The sequence below is a fragment of the Ambystoma mexicanum genome, chromosome 9 (genome assembly GCF_040938575.1).
Source record: "Ambystoma mexicanum isolate Mex_15411 chromosome 9, UKY_AmexF1_1, whole genome shotgun sequence".
Taxonomy (NCBI): Eukaryota; Metazoa; Chordata; class Amphibia; order Caudata; family Ambystomatidae; genus Ambystoma; species Ambystoma mexicanum.
In genome coordinates this window covers 266,488,670-266,504,880 of record NC_090931.1, presented here as the reverse complement: position 1 = coordinate 266,504,880, position 16,211 = coordinate 266,488,670, and the positions used below count along the sequence as shown (strand labels likewise).

The window sequence follows — 16,211 nt, the reverse complement described above, 5'->3', positions numbered from 1 at the left end:
GATGACCTAATAGCCAATTAAAAGTGTGAAATCAGAGGTGCTATCAAGCTTGTAAAGAAATCCAATCCATTTAAAAAAATGTCTCTTAAATATAGGAATTGGACCAAAGGCCAAAGAGTGAGACTCCAACATCAGGACTCCTCACAGATGCTCGATTGTCTGAGGAATAAACAAGGTAACCATTTTTGGTCCTGGGTCAATGCTTATATTAATTTTCAAAAGGCAGTCAAAGTAAACACAGTGCCTAAAACTGCTTGAGTTTTCCACTTTGAATCATTATACGCTAAGAGGTAAGGTGAAAATCAAGTATGATCTTGATAAGCCTAAGCAAGGCTTCCAGGACGGAATAGATTTTTCACCAGGTAGAATCCTGCATATAATTAAAGGATCCAGTGATTATAGAGCACTGGGTCCCAACAAACTTTCAAATAAGTTATCAAGGAAAGTTCGTATTGGTGGGCAACTATCCTGTCATATTCTTTTTCTGATAATTGTGTTAAGGAAAGTTACCCGTTAACCTGGACGATATCCTACATCCTTGCGGTATACTAACACGGCACGCACTCAGACCCCCAGAACTATCGCCCTATTTCAATTGTTGATGCTGATAGTAAGGTCTTTGCCGCTGTTCTCCTTAGACATTGGAACATTGGGCGAACAGTATTGGGCGTCTGAGCCAGTGGCAAACAGGCTTCAGGAAGTCCCACAGGACTTCTTTCAGGACTTGATCCAGGAAGGCCGTTACAAGACTATTACTGGACACTATAGATCATAGTGCAGCCTTCAATCGGAATTTGCTCTGGGCCAAATTAAGGAGATGGGGGTTTCCGCAAGGTTTATTAAAACTAATTATTAGGTTGCACAAGAGCACAGTGCTTCAGGTTAAGCTGACCAAATCAGGGAACACGAGCAAAGAAGTTCCCGCATGGAATGGTTTAAGACAGGGGTGCACCCTTGCCTCCCTGTCTTTTCAGTCTCTGTCTCTGATGTATGGGAAACCATAGAGCCTTGTTCCTTTATCTCACCTAAAATAGGCCAGACACAAGTTTCATGGTTAGCATATGTGGATTACTTTCCGCTTGATGGATTCTACTGTAGTGGGGTTGCAGAGATTATTGAATGCCTTCTGAAAAGTATGTGGGGGAAAATCTGTTGAAAACCAATCTAACTAAAACAAAGGTATTGAACTTCTCTGCAAGAAAAACTGTGGTTAAGGGGAAATGGGAGCTTGGAGGGGAACATCTTGAAAATGTCACCGGAATGAACTATCTGGGGTTTTACATCCTAGGTTCCCCAAACAAGAGTGAAGTCGGCAGATATTTCAAACAGAAGACTGATTTAATTATTCTTCAGATGCTATGTGTAAAAAAAATAGGTTCTGCAGATATTTGGTTATCCCGCTTGTTACATTTTATCTAGGTGTAGCGTTACCAAAATGGATTTATGGTATTGAAATCTACCTGTGTTGGGTGGTTGACTTTATGACCAGAATGGAAGGCAGGATATGGAGATGGCTTGTGGGAATCCCCAACTCTGGTCCCACAACTGCCAATTTGTTTGATTTTGGTATGAGTGGGATAACATCTGTAGAAATATGCAAAACACTGTCATTTTATCGCAAACATTTGGTGCCGTGTGAGAACACTCTATACTCTGTATTGGGGCCTACAATGCAAAAGAGGGAGAATGATTCCTTAAATGATTTTAGCATGCTATGTGGGGGTGTGCTTAATGGTCTGGGCATGACAAGTGTGGACCTTATGAGTAATACTTCCAGGGTGAAGAAAGTTTTGAATCTATTTGACTGGTGTGTCCTGATAGAAAAATGTCTTCAGCAGACGAGCCTCAGTCCTTTGACACACGAACACAAGTGTAGGAGGAAATTAGCCCAGCATTGGAGACTCTTCCCCTGTCAAAGGCTGCAGCAGGATTTCACCAGCTTTTGCTGGAATTTGTTCAAAACTGGAGAAATCCTTAAGAGATACAAAAATGACTAGCCCTATGGGCTCTCACTGCTGATTCTGTCAGGACACCGAAACCCTGGAAACCTTGGTAATCATTTGTCACCAACTGACTCAAAAGAGAGATTTTTATTTCCTAAAATACAGAAATATAGCTCAGTACTTTGACAAGCCAGTTTTCTGGAATTGTTGTTTAAGAGGCTCCCAGATATCGCTAGCAATCAAAGTTGTGTGATTTCTTAATTCATTGGGACTTAATGATGAAATGGTAGACATTTTATCTTAATTGCTGTTTCATATTATGAATTTTAATGTGATTTACTTGTGTTTTTGTAATGGAGATGTTATGATCTGATAAATTGTTAAGGTTAAACTTTGTTTTTAGCCAATAAACAAATATTAATAGTAATATAGGAAAATTAGGATACACCGTATTGGGTCAAAACCTTACCTGAGTGTGTAATGGACATTAAGCAGTTTTTAGGGCTCCAGATCACCAATCGGCCGGCGTCCATGCAGAGCGGTATACAAGATTCTGTTTGTCTGGGTCAAACCCCACAATGCCAGGCTGTGGTGTGAAAAGGTAGATTTTGCCAACTGCCTGACATATGACAAAAGAGATTTGTTCTTGGCAGGTGTGACTAATGTTAAACAGGTGGGTGGAGGACCACTTATGGGCTGCAGTCAACCATAATGATTCAGCCTCTAGGTGCATGTGTGTTGGCTCCAACATTTAGAGACAGGGCTGGTTGTGCAGCACCATCCTGTACTCCAAAGCAGAGGACAGGGCACTGAGCCTCCCCTTGATTACGTAGGCTTTTCTATCCCATTGCAGATGAAGTCTTGCCTAACAACAAGGCTAACACCCTTACATCCAAATCAGTTATGGCCATCTCTAAAATGCTCACAAACCAAATATGGATTCCTCACAAAGGTCAGATTGTGTCCAATAATTCCAAGCCCAGAGGGCTCCAAAAGAGGAACCTGGAGCAAAGGTTGTTCCTCCATGGAAGCGCTAGTGAACCCAACGGTGGGGGGGGAGGGGTGTGTGTGTGCGTGTGTGTGTGTGGGGGGGGGTGTTTTCAAGGGTTTTATTCTCACCTGGTCAAAGTCCAAAAAGAGGGCAAAGCTAGTTGAATGCTAATCCTCAATCTCTTTCTCTTAAATGTTCGCCTTGCCCTCTAAATATTCAGATACTGTCTTCTCATCAGCAGGGAGAAAGGCTCTGTGTGTGCACATTCCCATCTGACCCCTTATCGAACATGTTTACCATTTGCTCTGGAGTACCATATAGGGTACTCCCATTTGGCCTTAGTGCTGCTCCCAGTGTCTTCTTAAAGCTTATGAGAATGATTGTGGCCATTCTCCACCGGTATACACATATAGCTCAACCTGGACAACTTGCTTGTGAGAGCTCTCTCTCCTTCCAAAGCCTCTCCAGTAAGGTTCTAGGTCATGTATTTTTGCTTGCCCTCTTTATCAACTGATGCAAGTTGTCACTGGAACCCACTCAGCACCTGTCATTCATCAGATAGCTGAAAGACACATAGGAAGCCATTACCCAACTCTGCACTGTTTTCCACTCCAAACCAGCGTTCCCAGCTATGTTGTTTCAGAGGCTTTTGGGCTTCATGGCATTTGTGTCCTGGCGTTTCCATACTCAGGGAGTGTACATGATACAGGACTCTCACCCACAGTCTTCCAAGGTGGCTATTTCCAACACAATGCTGGAAGACATTGAATGATGGTATCAGCCTCCCCCACCTTTCGGTGTGGGCACTGGGGCCCTTTCTATTCCCTGGAACCTGCCTACTCTATGTCAACAAACGACACACTGTCGGAGTGGAGTGCTACCTTGGGTCATTGGAAGATTCACGATCTGTGGACCTCTCAGAAGAAGAAATTGCATATCAATTTGTTGAGACAAAATGTACATTTTCATAGCCTTTCAGGCTTTTCATTCCATCTTCCAGGGCCAGCATGGGTTTATTCTCGCAGACAAAAAAATGGTCATGCAGAAAGTAGAGTGGACATATTAATCTAGTCATCCAACTGTTGACATTGGTCTGTGATTTTGATTGATTGATTTTAGCATTTCTAACACGCAGACCCCATAGGTGTCCGGGCATAATCTGCATCTGGGCACAGGTGAGAAGTCAACACAAATAGTGGGTCGTAGGCTGCACTGATTATAGGCTTAGTACCTATGTATTAAACTACGGAATTGCAGGAAAAGGTCATTTTTCATTTTTTTTCCGGAAAATTGACAAAGGTTCAGTTTGTCGTAGATCCACTGGAAGGGACTTCCAAGAACGAAGGCCAAGGAAGGAAAAGCGCCTGTGGCCCCAACAGATTTGTCCTCAAGCCAATCACCTGGTCTGCTCCTTCAGTTTAGAAATTAATTAGCTTAGCATCTCACAGGCTCTTCAGAAGTGGCAGTTGGACAAAGATGTGATGAAATAGAGCTTCAGTTCCTCAGGTTCTCCGCTACTGGACCTTTCCACAGTGCAGATCCCTGAAAGCCCCCTTTGTTTCTCAAGACATTTTGCGAGATCTATTGCTGAAGGACACTTTTCTACTTCATGGGGGGTAGGGGGGAGCATATTTCTGTATGCTTTCCCCTCCATGCTTCTAATCTACAAAGTAGTCCACAATCTTATACAGTCTCCAAATTGCAGGATGCTCCTGGTGCCACCTTTTGACCAATGAGGTATTTGTTTTCAGACCTTCTGGACTTAATAGATGAACCTGACCAGGTACTTTGTCTTGAGCCAGTGGATGTGGGGGGCAGGGGGCTAATCCTCCACCCCTCCCCCATCATTTGCTTTCCTTAGCTCATTGGTCATTGAGAACTTCACACATAGCCATGTAGGGCTTTCATCTGAAGACATTGAAATCCTAAGAGACCAACACAAAATTGGGTATCTTCTTCTATGAGTCTCTGTGGAAGAATTGAAATCCCCTTCAACCATCCCTTGACGGCGTTCTTTCTTTCAGAGCCAGCTGAGCCACATCAGGCCCTAAACTTGACTTGGGCCACACATCTCTTAGCAGTGGGTGCTCATAACAATTAAGCTGGTCATGTTTTTTCTCTGTAGAATCCAGTGGTTAAAAGAGGTTTTGATGAACTCGCTACACTGTTTCCAGGAGTCAAGTGGTCGTCCCCACTGGGAACTCAATGTAGTACTTGCTCTCCTCGGCACAAAGCTTTTGAGCGCATGGCTTTGGCAGACATCAGTCTGGTGACATGGAAGGCATTTCTTGTTGCCTCCACTTCAGCAAGACATATCAGCAAATGTATGGCCCAAAGCTGCAGGGACCTTTCATTCAATTTCACAAGATCAAGGTGGTTCTCCATACTCAAAGAGTTGCATTCAAAGCAGGAAATATATTTGCTTCTTTTTACCCAATTCCATGGGTGGCCGAAAAGTGGTTGTTTATAACCTTCATGGAACAAGAGCACTCAAATTCCACCTTGAGTGCTGCAGATAAAGCAGTTCTTCTACAGATGCTTTGTCCCATACAGGGTTCCTACCCTGGCTCCCAAGTGGCTGAGGCCATCATAGCCATGCAAGTCGTTCCTTGCATACTGACATTTTTCAAAACTTCAACTACCAAATCGCTACCATGCACACATTTTACAAGCTAGGGCTACTTTAGTGGCTTTCCAGAGGCATGTTCCACTCGCTGAGATTTGCAAAGTTTTCTACTCCACACACTTTCCTCTTGATCAAAGTTCAAGAGCGATGCCAAGCATGCCGTGTTTTTTCAGAACCACTATAATTGTTTTCATTTAGCTTCTTCTCCTCATTTCTTGTTAATGCTTAGAAGCTTCACGTAAATATTGAGGAAAGAGGCTGGGAGTAGGTGTATGTTAAAGTTGATCACCATAGGCACTACTCTACTGAGTGCAAAGCCTCCCTGCTACAAAGTGTCAGTAATAGGACATAATGCCTCTTGCAAAAGGGAACAGAGGGGTGGGTGAGGGGAGGGTCAGCACGTGGTTGTGCCTGTGCCCTCAGCTTTTGTTTTTTCTAAATTTCAATGCACAGAATGCTATGGTCATGTTCTAGTTGAGGCAGCATCCCACAAGTATGGAGAAAGGTGACTAACGACTATGAGTACAGCAGTCACTACAATGAGGAACTTTAACTATTCCTTCCTGACAGATTCTTCCCCTTAGAAATCTCTCCCCAATGTACAAGTCTGGCTTAAGCCACTAGTAAGAGTCATCTCCACTTAGCATCGTTGTTACCATGTGTCTTGGAATGCTAAATCATAGGTAGAGCACAGTTACTTTTCTCTGCATGCTCAGAACGCTGCTTCTGTAATGCCTTAGCTTTAAATTGGAATAGCAACATGTCTCTCCCTGACTTTAAGCCCAGTAAGGGAGGAGCCCGGCAGGAAGCTTGGTGGTGTGAAATGCACCCCTGCACTGCGTTTGTCTGGAATCGGTCACAACACAGACCCTTCTATCAGTCCATGCTCACAAACATTATAAGGGAATGTGTCACAAAATAAAGACCCCTACTAAGGCTCCAAACTCTTTCAAACCTTCAACTCAAAAGTATTTGGAGGAATCTCTGGCCAATAAGACGAAGAAGATGTGTAAGAGGTCCATTCCCGAGTTTCTTTGTCCTCCAGCCTTCATTCTTCTTTCTCTTCATGGACAAGACTCCACTCTCCTGCTTCTGAATCTGCAACACCACATACCTTTATCTGGAAATGTTCACCACTGCCTTCTCCATACCAGAGGAATACAAATAATTCAAGTAGAAGATGCTTGAAGCCTTCTCTGAGCCAACGGCTGCTTTGTCCTTTATGCCTCAATAGCTCACCACCACACTCACACACTCCACACTCACCACCGGCTCATCCCGGGAAAAGGAGGTCAAACGTTCTGCTTCCATAATGCAAGGCTGTGTCTTGTGCCTCAGCCTCTGGGTTTACTTTTCACATCAAAACAAAGTTAGTGGACATCCTCTTTGAGGGGGCTGACCTTTTTGGTCAAAGGCCAATGGTTGGATAACTTCAAGCCCTTAGCCAAGTCCTTCCATCAGGCAGTCACGCAACCTTCAACATATTTTTTGAAGGGTTGCTCCTTTTCTTCCTTCTCTTCATTTGCCCAAAGAGGCGCGGGACAGGTGTTCCAGGATAGACAGCAGCAGAAGTGCTACATATGTCATTCCGAGGGGAGAACTGTACACACTGGTAACACCTCTGCGTCAGTCTTTATGCCGCTTAAATTTGCCCTAAGCCTATTCTTCACCTTGTGGCGAAGGTGGTCTGTTTCTTCTGGAGTGTATCAAAACCATGTTCAATCCCTGGTCCTTGCAGGGCATTTCACAGCGTTACCGCCTTCCATTCCACCTTCGCCTCCAGACAAACCTCTGCCCTATATCCCTAGGGTATATTGTTGTTTCAGCTCGTCATTTTTACGACTGCCTTTTAAACAAGTACAAAATGATGAAAAAGGTTATCGGAATTATTTGGAGGGAGGGAAGGGAAGGGCATATAAGGGGTTGGGAATAGTTAAAAATAGTTGGGTTAGGGGGGGTTTGGGGGGTATAAACGCCCCCCAAAAAATAATTTGATTACCTTTTTTGTAATTTTTTAAAAGGCAGTTGTAAAAATGACGGACAATGAAAGAACATAGAACCATCCCTAGGTATCCTCCTGCTGTAGGAAGTTGCTCTACTCCTTGCAAATGCCGCCTTCGAACTCAAGCCTGTGTACGAGTGGGGGGGGGGGGGAGTGATGGTAATCCCACTATTTTCTGGTGCTAAAGGATTACAGGGGCCTTAGGCCCATTTTAGATCTGTGGCTGCCCAACTTGTACCAATATAAGAACATGTTTACATTCTGATCCTTGCCTAGATCCTTAAGTCTCTGGACATTCAGGACTTGCTGGTATTCCTCCATCTCTAGGTTACCTACTATCACATGGCCACTGTTCAGAAGCACTGAAACGGCATGTAGTTTGTGGTAATGGCCACTTGCTACCAATTTGAAGTGCTGCCATTCAACCCATCCTCTGCCCTAATGGCTTTCAACAAGCTGTTGGCTGTGATGGACATTTTTCTCAACGTAGACCAAATTCACATCTTTTCCTCCTTGGATTATTTATATATGCTGTCCTTCCTCCCGGAGTAATTCTTGGAGTGCTTGTTCTGCATGTGCGCTACGCAGTTTGGGCTATTGACTCAATTTCAGAAAGTCACACATTGCTCCCTCTCAGATCCTGCGGTTCATTGGGTTCTTTCTAGACGCATGCTCAGGAAGGGATTCCGTCCACCCTCTGGGGACTGTATGTTAAAAATATTTTTCAGATGGTCTAGCTGTTTCATAGACAGTCCCCATGGCTTGATTTTTATATGCTATCTAGGCCTCGTGGCTTTTTGAATTGTTCTTGTTACAGAGGCCTGTTTCACATAAGGTTCCGTCAGTGCCTGCTTTGCACCAGTGGTCCCAGATTCAGGTCAAAATGATGGATTTTCTCCAGACCTTGGGCAGGATATTACTATCTCAAAGGGGAACATACTCCTCCTTGAAGGGATGGGGCACTGACTTGGACAAGCTTACGGTGAGCAGCCATTGGACTCTGGCGGAATCTAAAGACCACATCTTTCTCCAGGAACTTCAGACCATTAGATCGCTATCAGTGTTAGGCATAGTTGCTTGGGTTCTGATGGACAAAACTGTGACTATGAACTACATCAAAAAGAATAGTGGTTTGAGGTCACTGCCTCTCCACAGAGAGGCCATTCGACTGTGGTACTGAGCTCTGGAGAACAACTTCTTGTTGGCAGCCCACCGGCTGCGATAGAGAATGTTGTGGCACATTCCATGAGCAGGCGTTTGTTGGTCACCTAAAAGTGGAAGTTGAGTCTGGGGAGTCCTAGAGGAGATCGTTGCCTCCTGGTGGCACTCCTCCCCCACGCCCAAGAAGATAGCTTTGCTTCAGGCCTTAACCAGAAGTACTCCAGTGAATTTCCCCAATGGGGGCAGTGTTGGGCGCATTGATTGTGGAGTGGAATGTTGATCTCTATGCAGTCCCACCAATTGCTGTCATTCCTCTGGTTCTCAGGAGACTTCAACTTTGAACATGATATCCCCAGATGTTTCACTCTGAGCTTACGAACATTTGCTTTTGTCAACCATTGTACCTCCCAAAGAAAGTGGGCATACTTGGCTGAAGGGTCAACCTAGTAATGGAACCTGTCTGACATCCTGGATGTTTTTCTTTTAGCCAGGAGACCAGCGACCAAGCCTATCTTTGCCTACAGGTGGGCCACGTTTTGCATCTGGTGCCGATATAAAGGACTGGATATGTTGTCTTAATCAACCTACTCTGTGCTTTAATTATTGTTTTGATTGGCCCAGAATGGAGTTCATATTTTCACACTTGGAGGGTAATTGGCCACCATATTAGTCATCACACGCTCCTTGTCTTGCTTTACTGTAGCCATTGTTAGGCATTTTTAAAGAGTAGGTTTCCACCAAGCGAGTGTGTTCCTGCATGGAATTCAAAACCATTGTTCCCTTCCTGGGCAAACTTCTGAATAAGCTGGACATCTCCCAGCTTAATTTTCACATTGATTCAGTTGGTTTTCTCCATGACCATCAGCCTGGCTTCAGAGCTGCCAGAAGCACAGAAACTGCTCTCCTGAACATCGTGAAGACCTACTCTCCAAACTCGACTCTAACATCCCTTCTCTCCTCATACTACTCGATCTCTCTTCTGCCTTTGACACAGTAAACCATGCCATCCTGCTCAACCGTCTCTGTGATAACCTGGGGATCACTCATCAGGCTCTGGCCTGACTGACTTCTTTCTTCTCTAATTGACCCTCCCAGGTCCAACTTGGGTTTTTCCTTTCCTCTATCTCACTCTCTACCTGTGGTGTTCCCCATGGGTATAGCCTCTCTCCCTGGCTCATCAACCAATACCTGGCACCCCTTGCCCACCGTCTTGCCGCTCTCTGCCCTAACTTTCAATGCTGTGCGGATGACACTCAGCTCATTTTCAGGCTTCCCTCTGCCACCTCTTCTCCTTCTTTCATTGCAGACTGTCTGCCTGCTATCCAGGAGTGGTGTGCCACCAACGATCTCTGCCTTAATGCCAGTAAGACTGAGATTCTCCTCATCGGCACACCTGCACCCTCCTTTCACGTCTCTCTATGGCCGGCCTCCCTTTGCCCTTTCCATGCCCCTACCTGTGATGTTAAGAACCTTGGGGGGTCATCTTCAACTCTGCACTCTCATTTTCTCCTCACATCTCTGACAAGTTTAACTACCAACTGCATCTCCTTAGAGGTATTCTTCCTTTCCTCTCCTTCCCCCAGAAGCTCACTGTCTCTCAAGCCCTGATTCTCTCTAGGCTGGATTACTGCAACAGCCTCTTCCTAAATCTGCCTGCTTCTACTCGCCGCCCTTTGCAACTCATCCAGGACAGAACTGCAAGACTTGTCTTTGGCCTCAAGCGCTGAGATCTTATCTCTCCAGCCCTGGAATCTCTTAATTGGCTCCCAGTGGCTGCAAGGATTACATTTAATACCCTTTGCATTGTCCACAAGGCTTTCTGGGGTCTGAGTCCATACTACCTTCAACTCTCCCTCCATAAATACCTTCCTTCTCAAGCTCTCCGCTCCTCCACCTCCACCTCAGGGTTAGTCGCTTCTCCAAGGAACGAGTTGGTGGTAGATCTCTTTGCTCGGCTGGGGCCTCCCTCTGGAACAGCCTCTCTGAAACTTGAGGAGAACCATTCCGGTTCCGGAAGCACCTCAAGATCTTCCTTTTTGCTTCTGCCTTTGCTCTTCCTCTCCCCTGCTGATCTGCTCTGCTTGGCACCAGGCTTCTGGTTACCCTCTCTTGTTCGGGTTCAGGTCCATGCCCACCAAGCCACACACCCGCACTGCCTCCCATCAACCCTGCAGTTGGTTCTGTATCCGTCACCCTATAGTCCCCCTACTTGCACTTAGACAACCCTTGTCTGCGCCTTTACCTTGCAGTTGCCAACTTTCTGGCAGCACTACCAATTTTGTTGTTTTATCCCTTGCTCAGCACTTTCCACCACTCCCTTGCACTTTCCCCATTCCCTCTTCCGTGCACTTGCACATTCTCAATGTCACTGGGCCTAGTAAGATCGTTGTTTTTGTTCCCCCTTGTTCCCCTCCCTTACCTTGTCGTGCTCTGAAACACTTGTGTATGAGCGCAATACAAATAAAATATCATATCATATTGCCTTCTTGGTGGCCGCTCCTTTCAAACCCATGCAATCATGCCCCTTAGGTTTGCTCATACTTGGGGACCTTCTTGGTTACCATCACTTCTGCTGGGCATGCAAGTGAGCTTAGAGGCCATTTCATTGAAATGGCCATAGCTCCCCTTATTTAAAGCAGAATGTGTCTTTAAGGGCCGTATCACCCTTCCTTCTGTTAGTTGTGATAGAATTCATTTTCCAGTGGCTTTTTCTCCTCTTCCATCAAAGATGGAGGAGAGGTCCCATTGTTTAGTCCAGAAGGACATCCATACTGACATCTTTTAGGTGCTTTGTGCAAAGAGACCCTATCCAGATGGATGGTTCTCTCCATTCCAGTATGTTATGCTCTGGCGAGCAAGTGTGTGCCGGTAGTTCTTGGGCTAATTTCACTGGAGGCCTGGCAGCTACCTCTGCTTTGTAGAAGATTGTCAACTGGGTATATGGGCATTTTTGCACAAGTTAAACGTTATTGCCTAGATTTGTTGCCTTATCTGAATGCCCGATGCCTCAGTCTCCCCATCCTTTTGATACGTTACTGGAGTGGGAATCTTTCTAAGATGAAAACTGTAATCTGTGGGTTGAAGGAAACCATTGCATGAACACATTTATTTACATTTGGAAATGCTTGTGCTGTGGGATAAGTCCTTCCTTCTACAGATTCCTCATAGTCCTCCCACATACATCTCATTGTGGAATGCTTGTTAGCCATGGAATATCTGCAGCTTCTCAGCCACTGAGTGCTGGAAAACTGGATAGAACTGAAGTCTTAGGGTGAAGGCGGTCCATATATACCATCAATGATGTCATACCCAGAGTCATGTGTGCCAACACCACCAAATGGTGCCATAATGCATCCCCTGGTGGCTGCAAACTTTTCAGAAGCTGTATATGTGCTTGCAGGAATCTGTGAGAGGATGGACTAATCCATCAGAAAGAGCATTACCTAAGGTAAGTAATTTATTATTTTGTTTTTTGTAGGTTTTATACATAGAGAAACTGTATACAGCGACAAATGTGTGTATAACTGTGTCCACATCCCTACAAAAAGTAGTCAAGCCCCCTAGTGAACTCATTTGTTGAATTGAGATGCCCCATGATTTTAGGTAAGACCCCACTTCAGCACCTGCACATGTGTCGTCAATGAATGAAGCCCTGCATTATTGGATACACAGAAATATACTTGTGTGCGTATATATGGAGATTACAAGAATATTTAACACATTCTCGTTTCTTTTCCAGGTGCAGTTGGAGAGGATCCGACAAGCAGATTCTTTGGAGGGAATCCGTGCAATTCTGAATGACACCAAACTCACTGACATTAATCAATTACCTGAAACATGACATTTTGAAAGAAGGGATGAAAAACTGTTGGAGTTTTTTTAACACTCAATAGTAACTTTCATTATTATTTAACTTTATCTGGAAGAGAAGGTGCTTCTGGATATGTAAAGGGATCAGCGACTTATAGGATGGATGGCTAGGAGGAGGAGAGCCTTTGTATGAGTGAGAAGAGGAGATTGCTGCAGTGTGTGGGGTCCTCTCTAATGGGAACACTAAGCTGTGTGATACCCACTGCAAGGGACATGTCACCTCTCATAATGAAGTGTGTGTTTTTATTTGGCCAGTTTCTTCAAATGTATTGATTTGTAATCACATTTCCTTAAATCACAACTTAGCTATTGGTAACAGGACATTTCTGTTAAAAAGGAGAAATCTGGTTCAAATTTACAGGTTTGGTTTAAGCTAGTTAGTAAGACAGCATTTAGCTAGCGTTCAGTCGAAGCCATGTATAGTTTGCTGTATGAATATTTTATATTAAAATAATCTGAATTTGTTAACAAGCCATTGATCGTGTCCCTGGCTGTGAGTCGAGAAGTGTTGCATGACTGTCTCGTCTGACATTTCTGGGCAACTTCTTGCTAATATCTGGGTTGTCTGGTTCAGCTAACAAGGCTTATTATTTATTCATCAATGCAGTAAATGTAAACAAATGTAAGAACTGACATATAATTAAGATTTAAGTTAAACTATCTGCTAACGTTTTTGTATTAAGATTTCGTTAATATAAATCAGTTTTGAAATTGTATCATATTTGTCTGTAAATAATGTGAAAAACATAATGTGAATGATTTTTTGTTTTCTGACTAATGAAGAGTGGAAAGAGTGTATGCAAATTGTAATCCTCCAAACCGTAGTAAATACAGTGACTGTGAAGGCTGCCAGTGCTTCAGCTAAACCCAAAAACATGGTATGTGTCAGCGTTGCTGCACGCGGATGTCTTGGTTTTTCCAAAGGTAGTGTAGAAACGTGCAGCCCCTGTTGCTGTGGAGGACACCCTTCCTTTCAGAGTTGAAGCCGAACATTGTGGGAAGCTCCCATCACTACTGCATGGTGGATACGTGTATGGCTACAGATGCAAGAGCTTTTCAAATGGAACCTTCCTCAAGGAATGAACATTTTCTGTCTGATTGGTTTGCAATACTCATCAAACGGACCCCTAATTCAGCAGTCTATTACAAAAGAGGGAATGCCTGACCCTGAAGTCATTATTGCTGTTATAAGCCATACACCCATTTAGGAAAATAACAAATAGGTGTCTTATAAATGTGTTTCCAGCACTTCGAACTAGGCTTCCTGAGTGACTGGCTTTATTGCTTGTAGTTGGTAAGAGACCCAGTGTTGGAGGATAATTATTTTCCTATTCCCATAGGTCATTCTCTTAAGTATTGAGCTTTCAGTACGTGGAGCGCTAAGCACCCCTCCGTGGCAGCATTGTGTTTTCAGTGTATAGTTGCCACAAGCTTTTCAGTTAACTTCTTATTACTGCATAATGACGGTGTTATAAAGTCTGGCGTTCATGCAGGTCTTCAGTGTGAAGGAAAGTACATAACAAGCATCTAGATTATTTTGCAGTAGCGGAATAATTGGAAAACATGTCACAAGTAAACCCTTCAGACACAAGCTTTAGGGTAGATACACTGGCCTCAAGTGCAAGACAGGCAAGTATGGCCAACATTTGATAACCACATATTGTCTGGCTCCTACATTGTTGATTTGATCTGCATTCCGAACAGGGTTTTGTTTCAAATGGTACCAGCTGAGAAAAATTTGAATAACAGAAACAAAGACTTTCATGGTTCTGTGTTGGTATGTTGTATGAGGGGCGAGGGTAATTACTATGCAGTATTTGCTTCTTGCTATCCATCCAAACCTGCTGCTCATTAGTGAGCAATGGAGATTTCCAGTGGGCCTCGACACAAAGGGCCTCTTGTGTCAGCCCACTGCTTTTTTTGCATTGCTGCACGGCACAGACAAGATGATGTGGAAAAACGCAGACCTCTTCGTACCTTACACCTGCTGGGATATGCAGAGTTCCCTTTGTTTCTCAAATATTGCACACAATGCCGGTTTTGATACCTTTTTTGTTGGACTAACTGAACATTCTATGCAGAGATGGAGCAAAGCATTAGCTTTCTAAGTCCCACAAACTTCATTAGTTGTTGCAGAGTGAAATGATTAGTAAAAGAAAACCACCACACAGATCATACGCAAAACGAAAAGGAACATTTTAAACTTCATTGGCTGGAGGAACAGTATTCATGGAATGTGTGCCTAAAATTGCTGTCTGATCTAAAAGACCATAAAACTCCTGAAAGCAGGGAACACAATGGTTTGGAAAAAGTACACCTTCTGCGAGTTGCATTTAACGAAAGAAAGAAAAAACAAATCATTTTCACATGTAACTATTGTTAGGCCCGGGCAGTTCTAAGGTGGGCACGCTAGTTTCTTAATATTACTGATGTTATCTTAAGTGGCATATTGAGGTGAGACGTTTGACAACATGTAATTGGGAAATAGGGTTAGTATTGCATTTTCCTCACACAGTCTAAAAATGTGTTCTGCAGCCTCTAAATAGTGTCAGGACATTGTAGTGATTCCACTACAATGTTAATGAAGTCTGTGGGGCTTCGAAACCTAATGTGTTGGTCAATCTCTGCATAGTATTTTCAGTTAGTCCAATAAAAGGTATAAAAATATGCATCTTGTGTGATTTGAAAACTGGAATAACAGGTCGTAAATTCTTCTTTGCACTTCAAATATGGGAGGTAAGTTGTACCAAATACTTCCTCCCAATGCGCATGCACAGACACTGGCATATGATATGCATCCCGGGGTGGGAAAAAGGAAGTGGCCAGTAGCTGTAAGTGGGATACTTTCAGGAACTCCTTATATATGCAACCTTGTAAGGAAGGAAGTCATCTTGTGCTGGGTCCTAACTTGTGGGTGATCTATTTCAGCTGCCCTGATTAAGGCATACTTGAGAATCAACTTAGTTAAGTGCCTGTATAGAGATTTCGGAGAGGAACAAGAGAGCTACATTTAATTATTTACTTTTTCTAGAGCTTTCAGTGGAAATGGCAATGTTAATGCTATGGCCTGAAGCAATCACTATACAAGACATTTTGAGATATGTTTACTCTGCTAGTTTATTATGAGTAAGTACACATGGGAGGCCCTACCCCGAAGTAATATATTTGCTTAGTTAATGCATCCATGCTCATTGATGTTATTTAGCACAGGAATAAGGCAACCTTTAGATACAATACAACCTGTCCACAAGAAAGGATACATACAAATTGCTTATTTTAAGTCAAACATATATGACCTTATGATACGATACTTATGATACAAAGTCGACTTTGGTTATGCAAGAGAGCAAGTACATTGCAAACCTATTTGTAACATGCAGGCAGTTGCTTTCTTGAAGGACAGAGACTGCCAGTTCCTACTTGCGGGTGAAGTGCAGTACATTGAAGCATTAGCTCAGTCTCTGCACCTGGGAAGGGACAAATCCTGTAAGCTGGACAGTTATGAATCAGTTTACTGGGGGAATTTCAGATGGTTGCTAAAATTGCTGACACCTTTTTCTGGAGGTCCTGTGTGTGGCAGTAGCGAAGACAAATGTAAATAAACATACAATGGTACAC

The 16,211-nt window shown here is 43.7% G+C and overlaps 1 protein-coding gene across 3 annotated transcripts in view; it reads left to right on the top strand.

The window, feature by feature from the left end:
- RABEP1 (rabaptin, RAB GTPase binding effector protein 1) overlaps window positions 1-13,309 on the top strand; it is a 1,480,178-nt gene extending 1,466,869 nt beyond the window's left edge. The window contains exons 18-19 of one of the 3 annotated variants that reach the window (XM_069614604.1): window positions 96-175; window positions 12,463-13,309. In XM_069614604.1, the coding sequence (XP_069470705.1) occupies window positions 96-170 (75 nt within the window). In that variant the 3' untranslated portion in view covers window positions 171-175; window positions 12,463-13,309. The remainder of the gene's footprint in view (window positions 1-95; window positions 176-12,462) is intronic. The other 2 variants (XM_069614603.1, XM_069614605.1) reach the window with 2 other exon arrangements.
- Window positions 13,310-16,211: the final 2,902 nt, after the last annotated feature.